The following is a 19,877-nucleotide window of genomic DNA, read 5'->3' as shown; positions in this document are numbered from 1 at the left end:
GTTTAGTAAAAATAATACCTTGATTTTTTTTTTTTTTTTTGCCAAATTACCCTTTGTATCTTTTTCTTTTTGAAAGTTTATGTTGTTTTTAAATTGGATTTTATTATGCCATTTTATTTTTACAATGGAAAAGTGTCCTATTTTATTTTTGTAACAATTAAGTCTGTGACTCACTCAGAAAACATTGATTTGTGTTTGTTTGAATTAAAATGTCATCAACATAATAGGATTTCTTTCTTTTTTGTTGTTTTATGAGTTTGAAATCACCTTGGTGCCCTTGGGCTGGATTTATGTTTTGCCTTTTTGCCCCCTAGAACTGCCTTGGTGCCCCTGAATCTTCACGCCCAATGAAAGCAACATTGCCTTGCCCTTCATGACCTTAACTTCATGCCCTATATGTGCAAAGCTAATGAGCTACAAGTTCAGGGCAATGCTAGGGTCCTCTCAAATGCCTCTCATTTAATTAGGACAGCAGCTTATTCAGGATATTTTTACATCTCTTGAGGCATCCCGATAAAGTGGTGCAGCCTGTAATACAAAGTATTAACATAATGCTACTGCAGTCGGCCAATTGGTGAAAGAAGACCACTTCCAGACAGATGTTTATGAGACCAATCCAGGTAACATTTATTCTTGTGTCTCCCGGATATACAGTAACTTGATTATGCCTTTCTCAATAATACAAACAGGAATATGACAACCATGTACTACAACCATAACTCCTCCACCGCCCCTGCAAGCACAGCAGCACATAAAACCACACTCGTAAAGCTACAGCAGCTCAAATATAAATCAGTAATACAACTACAACAAACTGTATTTTAATGATTACATTTTGAATTTAGCTTTTAGATTACATTTAACCTATACTATTTACTGAAAATGTTTCATAACGCCAGCTAATGTTAAATATACATATATTTCCTTATACAGTTATAGTCAAAAGTTTACATACCCCAATGGAAATTTATAATTTCTAGAAATTTCTCGAAAACAAAGAATTATTCATACCCTTTGATGCTATGATATTATTTTCTACAAGGTGCTAGTGATTTCAATGTGATAACGCAGAACCTAATTCTAGAAAAGACTAGAAAATGCTGGATTGTAGGTGAACATTCTTAAGAGTGTATATTTTTGATGATTGCTGCCATTGCCAATAAGTCAATATGGGAAAAAGTAAACAGCTATATATATATATATATATATATATATATATATATATATATATATATATATATATATATATATATATATATACTGAAGAGAAGCATATTGCATAGCATTGCATCACTGCAAAATATAACCTATATCCATAACACCTATGGAAGTAATCAGTAATATATTACTATTATTTTTTTGGAGGCAGTAATCAAGTAGTACAGTAATTTTTAAATATATACTGTTATTGATTAGGCACTAATTAGATGACAATTTATGTGTAGAAATACTGAAACAGATATTAATATGTTTGACTTTTTGAGCGGAATCGATTTTTTGGTATTCATTTCTCATTTACTAGGAATAATTCCTTTAATGTCCACATGGTAGACTTTTAGTTGTATCTCGTTCCATGCCAGGGGATTGATTGAGCTATGACCCAGAATGAAGGTTCCACATTTAGGAACATACCATACCCAACTCTGCTTATCTACTGAGACTTGACTTTAGATTTTGTACACATATAGATATATAGATTTTGTACATAAATAAAACAAAAAATGAAGTCAAAGTGAAGATCTGTGGTACTGAGTCTGTATGTTGGCAAGGTTTAGTGTTTGAAGGTTTAGTTGAGGGCAGGTCTTATAGTACAATATCTAAACTGGCTTGCCCACTCCTGGTAAAATGATTATTTCCTTTCAAAAACTGTGACTGTCTTTAGATTTTCTCTTGTCATGTGGCAGAGAGGGGATGAGCACTCAGATTTTCCGACCTTTGTTTAAGGACAGTTAAAAAAAAAAAAAAAAAAAAAAAAAAAAAAAGTTTTTTTTAAAACTTACTCAGCATACAATAATTTACACAATACAGTTTTGAAGACACTAGCATCCTTTTTATTCACGTCCTTTGCACATAAAACATACCCTCGCTGGGAGGGAATACAAGCAAAAACAGCAGCAGCCCAGTCATAACAATACAAGAGCAGGGAAGTCCTGTACCACTCCTGGTAAAATCATAGTCAGCCCATTTCCTCTAATTCTTTACGTGCTCTGGGAAACAGTCTTATATCCTTCCCAGAGCTCCATTCCTTACCCCTTAAGCTCTAAGAAGTCATCCTTAAGGGCATGCACCACGACGTTTCTTCAGAATATACCATTGTCTTTTGTTTGATTCTTAATGATATTTACACTTGTGACTTGCATTTTGTCTGTAATAAATAACGTGTCTGTGTTTTTTTGTTTTGTTTTGTTTTTCCTCATTGATCCACAACCATCGACCAGTGTAAGCAAATAGGTTAATTCTTCTTTTTTGCCACTTCAGCCAAGGAGTTTGAATTTGAATTGCAACAACAAGCTTTTTAGTTTTAACAGAAATGAAACCTTGTGGTGTAAGAAAAAAAGAAAGGCCATAAATGTCCCTATAAATCCATTATATATGTCCATGGATATTTTACAGTATCCCTTGCTTGTATTGTATTATGCAATTATAATTGTTCATCATGTGTGTTTGTTTCACTATGCTGACTACACTTCCCTATGTTTATACCATTGTAGATGGCTGCACACTTTTATAAGTGCATGCCCACACATGTTATCTTAACTAAGCTCTCCTGCATATCTGCTGGCATACCAATATTACAAATGTATTTGCAACATCTTATCCATGCAAAGTTATTTTTGCTAATCATCATTTTCCTATAGACTATGCACTTGAAGTAGCAACTTATTAATGATTGGTCTGATGACCTAGATCTAGTTCAAGAGTTGAGGAGGGGGGCTGCTGACTGAAATGTGTTAGCTGAAACAGAAGTTGTTATTTTTCCAAGATTAGAGAACAGAATGTAAAGCTTCAAATTGTACAGATATTGTGTCCTCTACCTTTTATAAGATATGTGCAATAATTCTGAGTGGTTCCTATTACAATTGCTCAAATATTATGTTTAGTCAAAGACACACAGTACCAGTCAAGCGTCACAGCTCACCACCAAGAAGTTCCTCAACTGCATAGATTGTAAAAAAAAAAAAATTACAAAGGTTTCTGTTTTTAAAACACTGTAGACATTACCAAATATGTAGTAATTTAGATTTCTGCATTTTTATCATTCAAAAAGAATTGGCAAGGGATTCCTTTAGTCATGAAACTGGAAAATCAAGTGGTGTACTAGCAAACCATTTTATTCATAATTTAGTTATTCCTAAACCTAATGGATTCTTTATTTTCCTATGTATGAAGTATTTGAGATTGCACATATTGAACTTTAAAAAGAATCCTACTACAACAAAAGGAAAACTGAATACAGTAGTGAGCTCAAATAACAGCTCTTCACAAAGAAGAAATGAACATTTCTAGGGGTGCCGTGCGACAGAGATTTCAGAGTTATGGGGAACATTTGACCCCTCTTGCAAGGTTAAGGCAGAAGCCTTCTGGAAGCACGATTGTGTTAATAGAAGAATATCTATTACCAATTGCTTCAAAAGGTCTGAAAAAAAAAATTGTGCCTGTCCAGAAATAATTGCACAGGTGGAATTATTCCATTAGATGTAGGTATCACAAAATTATTATTTGACAAGCTCAAAAAATAGTTTACAACTACACAACTTGAGTTGCTGTTTCAGGTCTAAATGGAATTTCTTGCCAATAACTTAGTTTAAAATGGATTAATATAGATATTTGGAATGTATGTTTTACAATCAGAAACCTTTTGATTTCTTCTCGATCTAGGCAGTTAAGGGATATTTTCATGATGGCCTTGGACTTATGTCCGGTACTGGGTGTGTCTTTACAATAGTAAGCACCATCTAGTGAACAGCTATTGTAGAACACTATTGTAGTTTCCTTTTGTATTGCTGACAATACACAATAGGTGTGCACCAAATGGCACACTTACAACTATAAAACACTTTTGACAATCTAGCCTGTGCTACATATGTCTATGGTTTGCCACTAGAACCACAGAGCAGCTTCTGAACTCAGGTCAAAGCAACTCAATGTTGACTATATTGAAAAGTAAAAAGGTACTGGCAATTAGAACCACTCATACATATTACAAACATCATAAAGAAGGAGGGCACTGCAAATTGAAACCTACTTACTCTTTAATGTGAAAAACATATAAGTTATTTTAACTAAATATTTAAAAGTATACTCTTTAAGTACTAGAACAGTACAAGATTTACAGATAATCAAAATATGGTACCAAACCATACTGTATGAATTGACAAATAGATGGAAAGTAAAATGTTATACAGTGACATTTATTATAGTCCTCTGTTAAGCCCTTGGTATCATTTTAGTGCCCCTAAAAAACAGTATTGTTTATGACCTTCTGATTGCTTGTTGACTTCCTGCTAAGACTCACTAATATTCTGGCTGAATCTGCAGCAAAGCATTACAACACAAATCCATTTCCATTGCTAGTGCCCATGATACACCATACTAATAATTAACATCATAATGGATCACAGTTCTTCAATTAAAAACACAGAAATTAAACAAATCATGCAAGGTACTTTTATTGTAGAATGCCATTTATTGTGCAAATCTAAGAATAATTTTAATGATTAAAAGCTGATCATTATGGGTTCAATTTCCAGTATACTCTGGCAGAACAGAATGGCAAGTAGTCCACAGAGCTCAGCATTGCAAATGCCAGGCAGTAATAATTTAATTTCGGCACTGTCTTCAATGTATATATATTTTCTATGAATGTTGGCCCCTTATTATGAAGAGCATCTTAATTGTTTATTTTTTTTTCAATGTGCTCATGCTGCTCCATTATCTCTAAAATGGTTACCATGCCCTTGTGTTAGTATGCTTCCAACACAAATCACATATGTATGCTCTTCCTATCCAAAGTTAATCTACAGATAACTTTGTAGACTTCTGGCCTTATTGTGGATCCCATAAAATGCAAATAGATTCAGATAGCTCTGGAGGAGCAACCAATTAAATAAAAAGAAATGATTTTCAGAGAAGTGCATTCTTTCACTTTTTGCTTGGCAGGATGAAAACATGCAAATAAAACCCTAATCTCTGTGCGGTCTGGATTACAACATGACGTCATTGCGTTTACCGCACCACACCACCAGGGCTATTATGGCAACCGTCAGGAGCACAGGAATTAAAATGAGGATGGTGAGCATGTTGTCCGGGGGATCTTCCCAAATCACTTGGTCCGAAGTACAGTTTGAGAAAAAGTGTTTGTGGATGCTGATAATGAAGCTCTCGACGAGCGGATTTGGCCAGAAGCAACCTATTCCCTCAGCGTTTTGCTCAGTACAGGTGGAGAATGCGTTGTATTCCCTGCAAGAGAGAAAGGGAAAAGAATTGTAAGTTATGCACTTTGCACTTTGACGCATGAGAGGATAGAGGACTCGCCATCAGAGCCAGCCACATCAGAACCAATAGCCCTTGTGTTCCAGCACAAGTGGAAGGATGCCCATTGCTGGAAGAAAAGCCTAGACAGTACGGGTCAACCTAGAAGTGGTTGGACTTCTGCTAGAACTACCTAAGTCAGCACCACCTGTGGGAAATAGTAATCAGCATTAGCTGCTGACTGAGAAGGGGCCATCAGAAAGAAGGATTCAACCACTGCCACCACCACCCCAACAACCATCCAAACCATGCCTGTTGGGCATGGGTTAAGAGAAGCTACTAAGAGGTCTCCAGGATTCACAGTTGCAGTGCCAGTGGATCTTTGGTTGCCGCCCCTCTTGCCCCAGTTGCTGCCCCAAGGTCCCAAGAATGTCACTGCAGACATCAGAAGTCGCAATGTTTATAAACATTTGCTTTGGTTAAACAGTGATTTGAAAAATAAGAATGTACTTCCAACCCTCTGTAAAACAGTTCATAAAGGTTTCATGAGCTGCAAACGGGATTTACAGTATTTATTCAAAATATGGATTATTATTATAAATCATGTTTTAATTAAAACACACATTTTGTTACAAACAACAAAAAATGGTTGTCAGTTTTGACTCTAAGCTATTTAAAAAAGTCTGAATATTCTCACAACATGAACTATAAAGATAGAACTATACATATGTAGGAATTTGCTAGTACTTAGGGTGGGCAAGATACAAGTCAGGAAGGAGGGACATTGCCCAACTGCAGTAGGAAATTATTATTATTATTATTATTATTATTATTATTATTATTATTATTATTATTATTATTTATGTAGATTATTTTTGTTCACAGTGAAAGGGTCCAATGTTGTTCCTTTGTTTATTGGATATACACCGATTTCATTTTTTTGTATCGGGTGTTTTATCGGTTTTTATTTTAAAACCAAAAATCAGAAGTCCTAATTATATGTTATGTATTATTTTGTTTATCTAGTTTAACTATTATATGAAAATCGTTTTGCTGGTTACACAGAACTAGCATTGACCATTAGAAATATATTGTTCCGGCAATCATTTTTGCATACATAATCAAATGGGATAAAAACTGCAGGTTTCCACATCTAACTTTTTTCAGGTAATGTGGAAAACACACTATTTTGCAAATATTTTTTACAAGCACTTTTCATGACAAAAATGTAAGGTGTTTTATCATTTCCTAGCTATTGGGTTAAATTTTGGGTTAAGTTTTTTATTTTTTATTATTATTATTATTATTATTATTATTATTATTATTATTAATAAAAATAAATCAATGGCAGTAATGATATTTATTTTCTATGCTAAAAAGATGGACGGTAACCTTCCACAAACATTTTCTTTAAACATTTGTAAAACAGTATTTTATCTGCAAATATCAAAATAAACAAGGCATCAATTATTTCTAAATTGTCAGCACTTATTTCTCAGGCATAAGAAGTTCATCTTCCTGATACATGATTGGCAATTTGAGTGCTATCAGCAGTGGACCAACAAAACATCCAGTGGGATTACAAAAGTAAATTCTGAACACTTATGAGGAACTTTGAATTACAGTATGTGCAATCAGTCTACCATGTAATGTTCATTTTCCGTTTTTGGATAACAGCCATATCATTGTACTAAGTGCTGGCTGGCATGCAGATAAGGTGCTCATTAAAAAAAAAAGTTCCCTTTGTTTGAACAAGGTATGCTATTTGGGTTAAATGTGGCACGAAGGTAAAACAGTGGTCTTTAATTACAAAACACAATTTCCATTCATTACAGTCTCTTGCTGCAGTTGTTTCCTTCACTTATACAAATTATTCCGCTCATCACATTAATGGGAGTTTAAAGTAGCAATGAACAGGTCATGAATGGAAAACAGCCACAAAACACAATTGCAATTGATCGCTGCAGTCTGCTTCTAGATTTGTGCCATGTAACAAAAAACACTCAATTGAAACGCTTGATTAGCTCTGCTGATCGGATAGATTTTAATTAGCAATGTTTTGAGAAACATACATTAACCAGTGGTCCTCTTTATTTTTCCACTCTGCTGTTCTACCAGATCCGCTCTTTTACGTCTGTCCATTGTTAGCATAGTAATTACCTCTTTCCAATTGCTCCAAATTTGATGTCATATGATTTTAAATTGATGTTTGACATTATGGCTGTAAGTCTCATGCTTGCATTAAAGGATGTAGTACTGCACTTAAAATCATTGGCTATTTTTTTTATTACATCTGGTGTTTGATCACTTTGCTTTTGGATGTTTAATTTGATCTCATCAACTCTTTTTTCAGCTGGTTTCAGTCATAATTTAGCTTTTTAATGTAATAAATATTATTGGCTGAAAGTAATGCAATTGTGTGGCATTACACAAATTAAGCTCTTTCTGTGTGAAAAAAAACAAAGGAAGGATTAAACTTAAGGAACCTGTACTGTATCTATGGCGGGGTTTCCATGCAGTTTAGAAACTGCAAATTTTCTCTCCATTGTCATTTTTTGCATTGAAACCTGTCTGAAAGCCATACATTATATTCACGTGACTTCAGCAGTGAAGATCCCATTTGTGACGTAACCTTGCACAATTTATACGATATCTAAAGGCCATACCAAGAAATTCTGTATTAACACCTACAGTCTGCTGGAAGTAGCCCCGGCAAGCTTCTTTGACCAAACAGGAAGCTGCTCTTCAATACAATACAAGCTAAAAACTTTTGTGTAAACACAGTTTAAGAAAGCTACATGATATCAGTAATCGCACAAGGCCAAATTGGAACTCAGGCAGAAACATTTAAATATACCCTCCCATAGTTTAATATTAATTAGGTTATTTGCATTTGTAACGAGAATTTTGCAAGCTGAAAGAAAACTACATGGAAACAGGCACAACCCGAAAGTACTACCAACATAGTGAGAAAGGTGAGACTTATTTTTCTTTTTTCATGGAAATTGCCTCAATGTCACAAAGCATTTGTGTTCCAAAGGACATCACTCTACCCCTACCATTGCAGAGACATTAATGTTTGAGAATCAGAGTTTAACATGGAAATTGCTATAACCGCTGGAATGAGGTATGCAGTGCATGGACGTGAAAAGCAGGCACATTCGTTGTACTTTCACAGTGCAGCACAGCAATGGAACACTAAACAACCATTTTTTTTTATTTTAGAAGATATATTCAAAACGAAAATGAAAAAAAATTGTAAAACTGTCAAACTGATAAATACACTAGGTTTAATATTTTGACAGGAAATTGTTATACCTGTCATTAACTAAGACTGCAGAAGTACTCCATATTTTATTTTATGATGATAATAATTTAGAACCACAGGAGGGATTAGATGGAAATACACATACAGTCACTGAGAAAAACATGGTTTTCAATACTTGTAACCAGTAAAAAAATACTCCTGTCACACAGGATCTGAAAAATAATCCCTTGGACCCTACCTGGAAAACATTAGGTTTAATCTTGTAGACCTAATTTCTACATCAATGAAATGAACAGAGCCTGACTCGAATAAAAGTCCATGTGCTTCTAAAATGAATGAGCTGCCACTGTGTCTGTCAGGATAGCGTTTATCAGGCACAGTTTTTAGTAGCCCTAGGTATATAAAAACAATTCAAAAGTTATTCAACTACCTTGAAGTATTACTAAAGCAATAGACATGGAAGAAAATTAACAACTTCAGTCGCTTTAATGACATCAAAATGCTGAAGCAGTGTTAACTCAATACTTTTGGAATTGGGTTAATCTAATAATCAATATGCTGTGCTGTGGACTACATACAGTGTTAAAATTTTTTTTATTTTTTGACAGGGCGCAATTGATTAAGATCAAGACTGGTACCATATATTTTCAAATACAACCTATTAAAATTCTGGTGGTAATATATACAAAATATGACATTGCTGCTTATTACAGGTGAAGGAACCTCTGTTTAGACCATTATTGGTATGAATTCTGACACAAACTTATGTATACACACTGTTTCACATAAAAAACTAAAATTGTGTTTTCAACATTGTCTCATTATCCTGTACATTTGGGCTGGGTTACACCAGCTGTGAGTAAATTCTTACTTAGCTTAGTTAAAGCGTAAGTACGAACGTTGATTTTACACATTACTAACTTTCGATGGGTTGCACCAGCCATGATAGTTATAACGTAAGACTTAGTTGTTGCTTAAAATGTATGCATACCTTCAGGGAGATGTAATATGTTCGTAGAATCAAAATACAAGATGATACGGCAACTTCTGCTGCGTGAGCTTCTTGAAGATTATTTTGTTCATAGTTTTCATCGTCAGCGAATCCTGTGAGACTACATACATACTTTTGATAATTATAGGACATCCTTTTAAATCCTATTAGATTCTAGGGGGGACCACCCTAAATGTGCACTTTTATCTAGAGCTCTTTTTACCACTTCAACACCATGACGTACGCACATACGTCAATTGAAAACCCACTTACAGTACCATGCCGTACCTGCGTACGTCAAGTTTCCCATTCTATTCTTTGATCGGTTTCTCAGTCTAGCTTTTCAGGTTTCATTCTCTAAAGCACTGCTAGTACTCTGGAATGTGCAATGAAAGTTGGGGGAGGGTCAGGTGACATTGTTATCCAATTGCGTGTCATGTAGAGATTCCAATCTAACTGTGGGCGTTTAGAAGGCTGAGATATATTGCAGGAAGCCATTCAGCTTTTACAAGTATATATATATATATATATATATATATATATATATATATATATATATATATATATATATATATATATCGTGTTTTAAATTATTATTATTTTTTACTTGTTTAGTTATAGTTTATATAGTTTTTAGCAAAAGTTAAACATGGCAACGTACGTGGTCTTTCTATAATGAGCAACGGGAGTGAAGTTGGTTTGGAGGATTTCGATACCAGCAACACTGATGCTATTATCACTCAGCGATGACGATGAAGAGGATGTGGAGCCAAGAACAGTACAAACTGTACAAACAGAAGAGCATGTAGCCACTTTACAGGTAAGCCAGCTGCAAACGGGAAGCTGTTTGGTTTGAAACGGCAGTGCTGTGACGAAATACTTTCAAAACACAGCACTGGGTACAGGCAATGCGGCAGTCAGATCCATCACAATGCCTGTGCAAAGTAGCTGTGTACACGCATTTTAGACTATCCCTCCAACATAAGCGAAGCAGAGACTGCAACAAAGGTGCAGGGTCTGCTACGAAAATGAAAACAAAAGAAAAGACAAAAGAAAAATGTGCAGTAGTTGCAAAGGCAATCCCGGGTTCTGTTGTATTGAACATTTCAATAAATGGCACAGAGCAAGACGATACTGGCACACGTTTTGATGTTGTTTGATTTTTATTTAATAATTACTGTTTACTGATTATTATTGTTATTATCGTTATTAGCAGCGTTTTTGTTTTCATTGTTAAAAAAAAAAAAAAAAAACGTTTTTATCTCTATATTGAATATTGGTATGTAGTACACAGCAGCATAAAGGGGTTAATAAAAAACACAGTTTAAGTCATTTATTTGTGTTATATTCATCATATGTTAACATTTTATAGAAATTACAGATTTGAAAACATTATTATTAATATTTTCAAAATCTGGTACCTGTGAAGTGGTTTCATTTTTACATCTGGAGTTGAAGTGGTTAAGGCTCTGCGGCACCATTTGATGCCGGGTGATAAGGGGGCATTTTAGTGTGCTTTACTGAATTTCTGAGTAAAAAAAAAGTCTCAAAATCATCTGAAATAAATTGTGGTCCGCTGTTAGAGACAATCTCCTCTGGGAGACCATACACGGCAAACAAATTCCGCAAAACCTCAATTGTTTTTTCTGTGGTTGGTTTTGACATGGGAATGACTTCAGGCCACCTAGAATGAGAATCTGTTACCATCAGAAACCTTTGCTTATGCTTTTCAGCAAAGTCGATGTGAATTATTTGCCGATCACTTCCATGTATGGCATATTCTGGCTACTTAAGCATGTTTCACATTGCTTCACCATGTCTTCTATTTCGGCATCTAAGCCAGGCCACCAAAAATAGCTTTGATCTAGTGATTTCCATGCAACTCGCACAGCAACTGCTGTTGCAATACCTTTGGCACAATCACTCTAAATCCCATAACACACAATCCCCTTCCACTGTTAGTTCAATTTTTCTGTTTGCAAAGGGCTTCAGTTCTTCATCTGTAACATGGTGTTGCCAGCCAGTTAAAGTGCTTAACCTTGGCCAACAGGGGGTTTGTTTTTGTTTCCCTAGCTATGTCCTGAGCGGATATAGGCAATTCATTTATTCATTCATTTATATTCATCCAGAAATGCCACTCTAAATTGCAGTACTACCAGGTGAATCAATTTTTAGAGGCAAGCGGGACAGTGCATCTGCATTTGCATGCTTCCCTGACGCTGTGTATTGAATTTCATACTGATATGCTGCTAGTATCAGTGACCATCTCTGGAGTCGAGGGAGTGCTAATGAAGGCACTCCTGTTTCTGGACCAAAAATCTTTAACAGGGGCTGGTGGTCAGTTATTAAGGTGAACTTTCTTCTGTATAAGTAATTATGAAATTTTATAACCCCAAACAATACCTAATGCCTCCTTTTCAATTTGAGCATAGCCACGCTCTGTTTTAGTCAGTGTGTGAGAAGCATAAGCAATTGGCCTCTCTGTACCATCCGGCATTTTGTGAGAAATCACTGCAACTACCCCTACTGATGATGCATTACACGCCAGTGTACCTGTAAATGCTGAGTATTGACTTAGATGACAGTTGCCTCTGTGCTTTTTTTAAAAGCATCGTGTCAGGCTTCTGACCACTCCCAATTTCTGCCTTGTTCTAGCAGTTGTGTCATTGGCTTAATCAATGTGAACAGATCTGGACTGAATTTACCATAGTAATTCAGTAAAGCTAGAAAATACCTCAACTCACTAACATTTTGTGGAGGTGGGGCCTCAGCGATGGCTTTTGTTTTCTCCGGGAGTGGGCTTATACCTTCACTGTTTATTCTGTGACCCAGGTAAGTGACGCTGTCTTGTAAAAATGCACATTTTTGTTTGTTTACATGCATACCCACTCTATTTAATCGTTTCAACCCAGCTTCCAGGTTTTTCCAATGTGACTCATCTGTGTTTCCCGTAACCAATATGTCATCTAGATAACATATAGTGCCTTCTGTACCTTGCAGGACCTGGTTCATTATTCTCTGAAACACTGCAGGTGCACTAGCCACACTATAAGGCAACCTGTTGTATCTGAAGAGCCCCTTATGTGTATTGGCAGTTAGGTATTCCTTGGACTACTCAGCTAGTGCTACCTGTTGGTAGACTTGAGACAGGTCTAACTTGCTAAACTGTTTTCCACCAGCTAGCCGGGTGAACAACTTCAGGTTTTGGAATTGGGTACTGATCTACATCTAACCAAGGGTTGATTGTGACCTAATCACCACATATTCTTAGGCACACACACTATGGGTGCTGCCCACTCAATGTGTGCTACAGGAGAAATAATTCCCTGCTGCACCAGGGCTTCTAATTGCTGATTAACAGCCTCCTCCAGAGCATAGGGCACTGGTCTGGCTTTGCAAAACTTGGGCACCGCTTGATCAGATACGTAAAGTTGGGCATTAACTGATTTCACCAAGTATTGAACTTGTGTTTTTGTGGTACGGCAATTTTGTTTAGCATAATTATTTACATTCCACGGTTTTCTCGTCCTAAAAAAATCCAACGTGGCTTCCTTTGTTTAGAGATGCAATTTTATTAAAAAATATATAACAAATGTCAGAAAAAAAACACTTTTCTTGCCCTGTGTGGACTGAACCATATCGCCCACTACAGCATGAACACACAGTGCACCATTGAGGGGCCAGATCGACCGACAATTAAGCCCGCCCCAGTGTCAATCTTCCTGTTGCACCAATTAGAAAAACTACTTGGAGGCAATTGCCAAACCCCTTCCTTTTTATAATATTCACCCTTACTATAGCACCACAGCAGTCGGATGCATGACGGACTGCTGTATATGATGATAAATTACTAAAATGAATACATACAAAAATATGCAGAGAGACAGGGAGACAACACCAAGAGGAGCCGCTGGAATTATTATTTTTTTTTAATTGTAAACTTAATGGTTATATTTTTTTTTTTGTATTCAGCCAATGAAGGACTTGTAGTCTAAAAAGTCCTGATAATTGAGTTGTAATCAATTATTCTACCTTTTTAAGTACCTGAAATATCCTTTTCTTTTTTTTCTTTTTTCTTATTGATCATTTTGGTACACAGCAGTTTCCCTTTTTCTCAAACTATATATATATATATATATATATATATATATATATATATACACACAGTTGTAGTCAAATGTTTTCATACCCCAATGAAAATGTATACATTTCTAAAAATTTCTCAAAAACAAATAATTATAGGAACAATCTTTTGTAGCAAAAGTTTTGCTTTTGTGGATGAGGGAAAAAAGTTACAAGAAATAGATTTTTACAATTATTTATTTCAGCAATTTTGCTAATTCAAGAGTATTCATACCCTGACAAGGAAAATGAAATGAATATCTAGTTGAGGCATCTTTAGCAATAATAACCTCTTTTAAATGATTAGGATATTTATCAGTGAGCTTTTGGCATGATTCTTTAGTGATTTTTGACCATTCTTCAACGCACAATTGTTTCAGTTTATTCAAATTCCAAGGACTTCTCTTGTGCACAGCCTCTGACTAGGGGACTTTGACTAGGCCATTCCAGAATCTTGTTGATTTTATTGTTCTTTAACCATTCTGAAGTAGATTTTGATTAGTGTTTCATCACTCCACAAAACCTTTTGACCAGAACTCATTTCCATCATTCAAATGCCGTTTTGCAAACTTTAAGCAATTGTCCTTGTGACTTTTTCCTAAGAGTGACTATTTCTTTGGCCTGCGACCATTGAAACCTTCACCATGCAATACTTGACCTATCTTTGGCAGTCAATCTTGGATTGTTATTAACCTTCTTTACAATTCTTCTACTTGTCCTTGGTGAAAGAACTTTCTTACAGACCGAGGGAGGCATGACAGTACCATGAGTCTAGTACTTCTTATTAATAGAAACAATAGTTGAAATTGGGATACTCAAATGCTTGGAAATCTTCTTGTATCCTTCTCCAGCTTTATGACAATAAATCATTTTCTGCCTCAGGTCTTCAGATAGCTCTTTTCCCATATTGACTTATTGGTAATGACAACAATCATCCTATGCCTAACCCTTGTAAATGCTCTATGAGTGTTCTCTTTTTTGTTCTAATGAGAACCCTTGCAGCTGAATTCTGCACAAGCTGTTGCTGTGATAAGGCCTGGCTAGTAAGCCCAGCAAACAGGGAGTTACAGTAGTCCAGTCTAGAGGAAATACTACTTTATCAGCATCAGAGAATGACAAAAATGATCTAATTTTGACAATATTTCTTAGATGATAAACAGACACCTTTGTAATCATTTTAATATGTGACTCAAAACTTAAAGCAGAGTCAAAGATAACACCCAGATTTCCCACCTCGGATTTTAAATTAGGAGTTAAGTCACCCAAGTCAAGTTGTTGCTGAGAACCTACTATCAAAATTTCTTATCAGAGTTTAATTGCAAGAAATTTTGGGACATCCAAATTTTGATGTCAATAATACACTTAAGAAAGACTGATGTAGTGATACTATCACCATGTTTCACAGAGATATATAACTGTGTCTCATCAACATAGCAGTGAAGCATGTTTACGAATAATCTGGCCTAGTGGTAGCAGGTATAAAGAGAATAACATTGGATCAAGAATAGAACCATGAGGAACACTACAGGTAATGCTTGCTAAACCTAACACTGACTCCTGCAGAGAAACAAAAAACTTTCTGTTTGAAAGGTAAGATCTAAACCAGTTTAGTACATTACCTGCCAGACCCACCCATCCCTTAAGACGGTCAATTTAAAAGGAGTGATCCACTGTATCAAAAGCAGCACTAAGGTCCAACAGAACCAGAATGGATATACATTTGAATCTACACTCATCAATAAATCATTGGTTACTCTTTCCAGGGCAGTTTCTGTATTGTGATGGGAACGAAACCCCCGATTGAAACTTTAGTATTCAAGAATCAATTAAGTTGCTTTAACACTACCTTTTCAAGGACCATTTGTAATGGGTCAAGGGGCTTTACCAAGACAGTTTTAAAAGAAGCTAGAACTATTTCATTTTCCATTGAACTATTTATAAATCGCAAGAATATTATTACATAGGTAACTAAGGACATCCTTCAGAAACCTTGCTGGAATGGGATCTAAAGTACTAGTTGCATGTTTCATTTGCATTAAAATTATATTTAGAGCATGTACAGTAATTAAAATGTTTCAATCACTGGTTTCCCCAGTCTGTCTGAAATATTTAAATCAGAACCATAGACTGGAATTTGTTCCCTAATAGTCTTTATTTTATTTTGAAAGTAATTTAGATTTTAATTTGAATGTGACTATTACAGAACAGCTCAGAAACACCCTCAGGGTTGGAGATACTTAATCAACACTTAAGATAATTCTCCAAGTTCTCTGCAAGTTGGGCCAATTGTGCGACTCCCCCTGGGAGCTCCCTTCCACGGTCGACAATCGAATAGCCTGGACTCGAACCGGTGACGTCCAGGCTATAGGTCACATCCTGCACTTCATGCGGAGCGCCTTTACCGGATGCGCCACTCGGGAGCCCCTCACCTTTGAACTTTTGAACTTTTGAATCAGTACTTATAAAATATTCCTTAAGGATCTCAGATTCTCTCAACCTTATATCATTTATGCCCACATGTAAGACCACAGCAGAGACCTGATTGTGTCCTTCTATTAGATTATCTAATTGAAAAGTAATATATTTGACTATGGCCCCTGGGAAACATTTGACACTTATTTTCTTTGCACTACTGAAGGTTCTATCAACATATTTAACAATGGAATCCCCTACTAAGAGAACTTCATGTTGCAAAACAGCATCAAATGTATTCCTAATAACAAGTTTACAGACAGATGGAGCAGCCTTGACTTTAGATCCCTTTCTTACAGTTATCCACCCCTGTGTATCATGTGGGGGAGAAAGAGAAGGAGCAGTCCTGTGTGCCAGCACCTCACTAGTAACTAAGGGGTAAGCCCTTGCATCTAGGCTAGAAACTGAGGGCTCGGGAACACCCTCCAAGATACACACCCCACCTGTCTAAACTTATTAAAACTGTCCTCAGTAAATTGCCCAGATTTAATAATGTCCCATAAGGTAGCAATATGTTCTTCTAATTTAGCTATAAGTTCCTGTGTAACCACAGTGAACATTACACAGACTACATAGCATAGCTTTCTTATCATCATTATCTGAAAACATCATTAACAAGCGAAATTAAACAAGCAAATCAGTTGGCAATGTGTATTAACAACACACAATTAGAACACGCAAACACACAATAGCAGTCAAAATCCCGATCTTACTTTTCAACTGATGGAAAACCAATCAGTCAGCGAGTAGAAATGAAGCCTTCTACCTACCTACTTACTTGACTTATTTGAGGATGTTACAACTAATGTAGATGAAGGCATTCATTCTGATATAATTTATCTTGATTTTCAGACAGTCTGTGACAAAGTCCCACATGAAAGGTGTATACGTACTGTACATTCAAATCAGCAGGAATACTGGGGAGGACATATAATTGGATACAGAACTGGTTAAAAAAACAGAAAGCAGAGAGTAATTATGAGATGTGTAAAATCAGATTGGGAGGATGCACTTAGTGGGGTACCACAATTGTCTGTACTTGGACCCTTACTGTTTCTCATTTATATAACTTGGACCATGATACACATTGCAACATTGTTAAATTTGCAGATGATACCAAACTTACGGGAGCAGTGGACTCTGAAACCGCAGCCCAGCTAATTCAAAATGAATTGCTCAGATTATACAATGCTCTAGTTAGACCCCACCTAGAATACTGTGTGCCATTTTGGTCACTACAAAAATTGCACTTTAGAAGATATAGAGAAGGGCAACTAGCTGAACCCAGGACTATAATGAAATCTCTTCAGCCTTGAAAAAGAAGGTAAAGAGGGGACTTGACTGGTCTTTAAAATCATAAATGGTACAGATAACGTTAACCCAAGACACTACTTCAGATTTAGCAAAGAGAAGAACAAGAGGGCATAAGTGGAAGCTGAGTAAAATTAACCCTTTGCGATCCTATGTCGGACCAGGTCCGAAATTACAATTTTTCCTTTCCGGAAAAAAAAAACTGAGGCGGATCTGAGCAATACGCATAGTCCCTTCACCACAGACATAACACGGACATAAACATCCAGCGCCCAAAGAAAATCGCGGCCATTTGCCAAGCTTTTTTGAGATGTTATAGTTATAAAATAATGACTTGGACAGCATTATTGAGGAGTTTGGTGATAAATCTTGTGATCAGGAGATGATTTATCAGTATGCACTACTATGAAGAGATATGTGATAAATACAGCAAACAAGGGGTGGGGCGGGGCTGGAGATGCAGTACTGAGTGTCCTGTTGATATGCAGTGCCTTTTAAACTTGTTTTACTGTGAATAAAATTACTTTTAAACAGCGTGTGTAAAATAAACAGCTTGTGTGAAAATAAATGGACCGCAAAGGGTCAGGTTTAGAATAGAAGGTAGGAAGCACTTTTTTACACAGACAGTTGCAGTATAAATGCATGGAAAAGCCTGCCAGGTGAAGTAGTAGGATCTGAAACACTGGGAACATTTACAAAAAGACTAGATTCTGTGCTTTTAAATTAGTTCCCCCAGTAGGGGTAAATGGTGTGCTAAACTGGGTGGTATGTGCTACTTAAGAACATAAGAAAAGTCTGAGAATGAGAAAAGGCCATTCAGCCCATCATGGTAATTGTTTCTACACAAGCAGATGTACTAACCTCAGGCTTTAAAGGCTTTTACAGATTTGTTTTTTTAAATGTCATCCAGCTCTGTGATTTGGCACTGCACAAATAACAAGTCTCAAAGGTTTTTAGGGAAATATAACTGAAACAACTATGCATCTAACACAAATATCACCAATGATAATTCCACAGAGCATGAAGTAATGTTGACTCCCATGCTTTCAGTACTGTCAGTCACATAGTTGTTCTCATGGTAACAGAAACTGCTTGGACACAAGACAAAAAAAACACCGGGCTCTATTATTATTATTTGTTTATTTAGCAGACGCCTTTATCCAAGGCGACTTACAGAGACTAGGGTGTGTGAACTATGCATCAGCTGCAGAGTCACTTACAATTACGTCTCACCTGAAAGATGGAGCACAAGGAGGTTAAGTGACTTGCTCAGGGTCACACAATGAGTTAGTGGCTGAGGTGGGATTTGAACTGGGGACCTCCTGGTTACAAGCCAGTTTCTTTAACCACTAGACCACACAGCATCCTTCAGGTTTCAAAATATGAATTTCTTTCTCCATTTTGATTTTTTTGTATATAGGCACAATGTATTTTAAAATGATATGTTATGTAAATGTTATAATTTAGATATTAAATATGATATTTATATATTGATATTTAGTAAGATAAAAAAATTAGCAGTTAATGAAAATCTTTCATCAAAATAATCTTATGGTTATAATTAGTTTAACTGAAACAATATTGAAACTGTGTTTCCCATTATCTTTTAAAAGTATTTAAATCTCATAATCATTTACAAGCATACTGTAATCTAGAGCCAAGAGTTATAACTTAGAGTTGTCAATAACGGATATGAATGAAAATTGATGAGTAGATTAATAATGATTAATACTGAGATAGTTTGGAGTCCCCACTTGGATAGTGCGAAACGACGCTCACACATGGCTGTGTGTTTGTGCAATATAAGTACACTATGCCAGTACATTGTAGGTACCTGGTATAAAATAGTTATAGTAATTAGGCTGCTAACTGTGCTTTCAATTTTCTATCAGTATTAAACTTTACCAGGTTCATAATCCTTTATATAAATATCCCCCACATTATAGTCCCCACTTAGATAGTATTGAGCAACACAAGTCCCCACTTGCATAGTACAGAATGATGCTCACACACTGAAATACAAATTTCTTTCTCCATTTAGATTTTTTTTTGTATATAGTGACATATAAATAATGTATTTTAAAATTATATGTCAGGTAAATATTATAATTTAGACGTTATATATGATATTTCTATAAGTAGAATAATCTTATGGTTATAATTGATTTAGCTAAAAATTACAAATTAGCTTTTTAAAACATTCTCATAATCATTTGCAAAGATTCTGTAATCTAGAGCAAA

At 35.8% G+C, this 19,877-nt stretch overlaps 1 protein-coding gene across 1 annotated transcript in view; it reads right to left on the bottom strand.

Annotated features, from left to right (window-relative positions):
• Positions 1 to 1,273: 1,273 nt before the first annotated feature.
• Positions 1,274 to 19,877, bottom strand: part of LOC117399471 (receptor activity-modifying protein 3-like) — a 66,754-nt gene continuing 48,150 nt past the window's right edge. Inside the window, exon 4 of the mRNA XM_033998679.3 lies at positions 1,274 to 5,460. Within this exon, the coding sequence (XP_033854570.1) occupies positions 5,205 to 5,460 (256 nt within the window). The 3' untranslated portion in view covers positions 1,274 to 5,204. The remainder of the gene's footprint in view (positions 5,461 to 19,877) is intronic.

This window comes from Acipenser ruthenus, chromosome 4 (genome assembly GCF_902713425.1).
Source record: "Acipenser ruthenus chromosome 4, fAciRut3.2 maternal haplotype, whole genome shotgun sequence".
In the NCBI taxonomy this organism is placed as follows: domain Eukaryota; kingdom Metazoa; phylum Chordata; class Actinopteri; order Acipenseriformes; family Acipenseridae; genus Acipenser; species Acipenser ruthenus.
The sequence above is the reverse complement of the archived record's forward strand: the minus strand, read 5'-3'. Positions and strand labels throughout refer to the sequence as shown.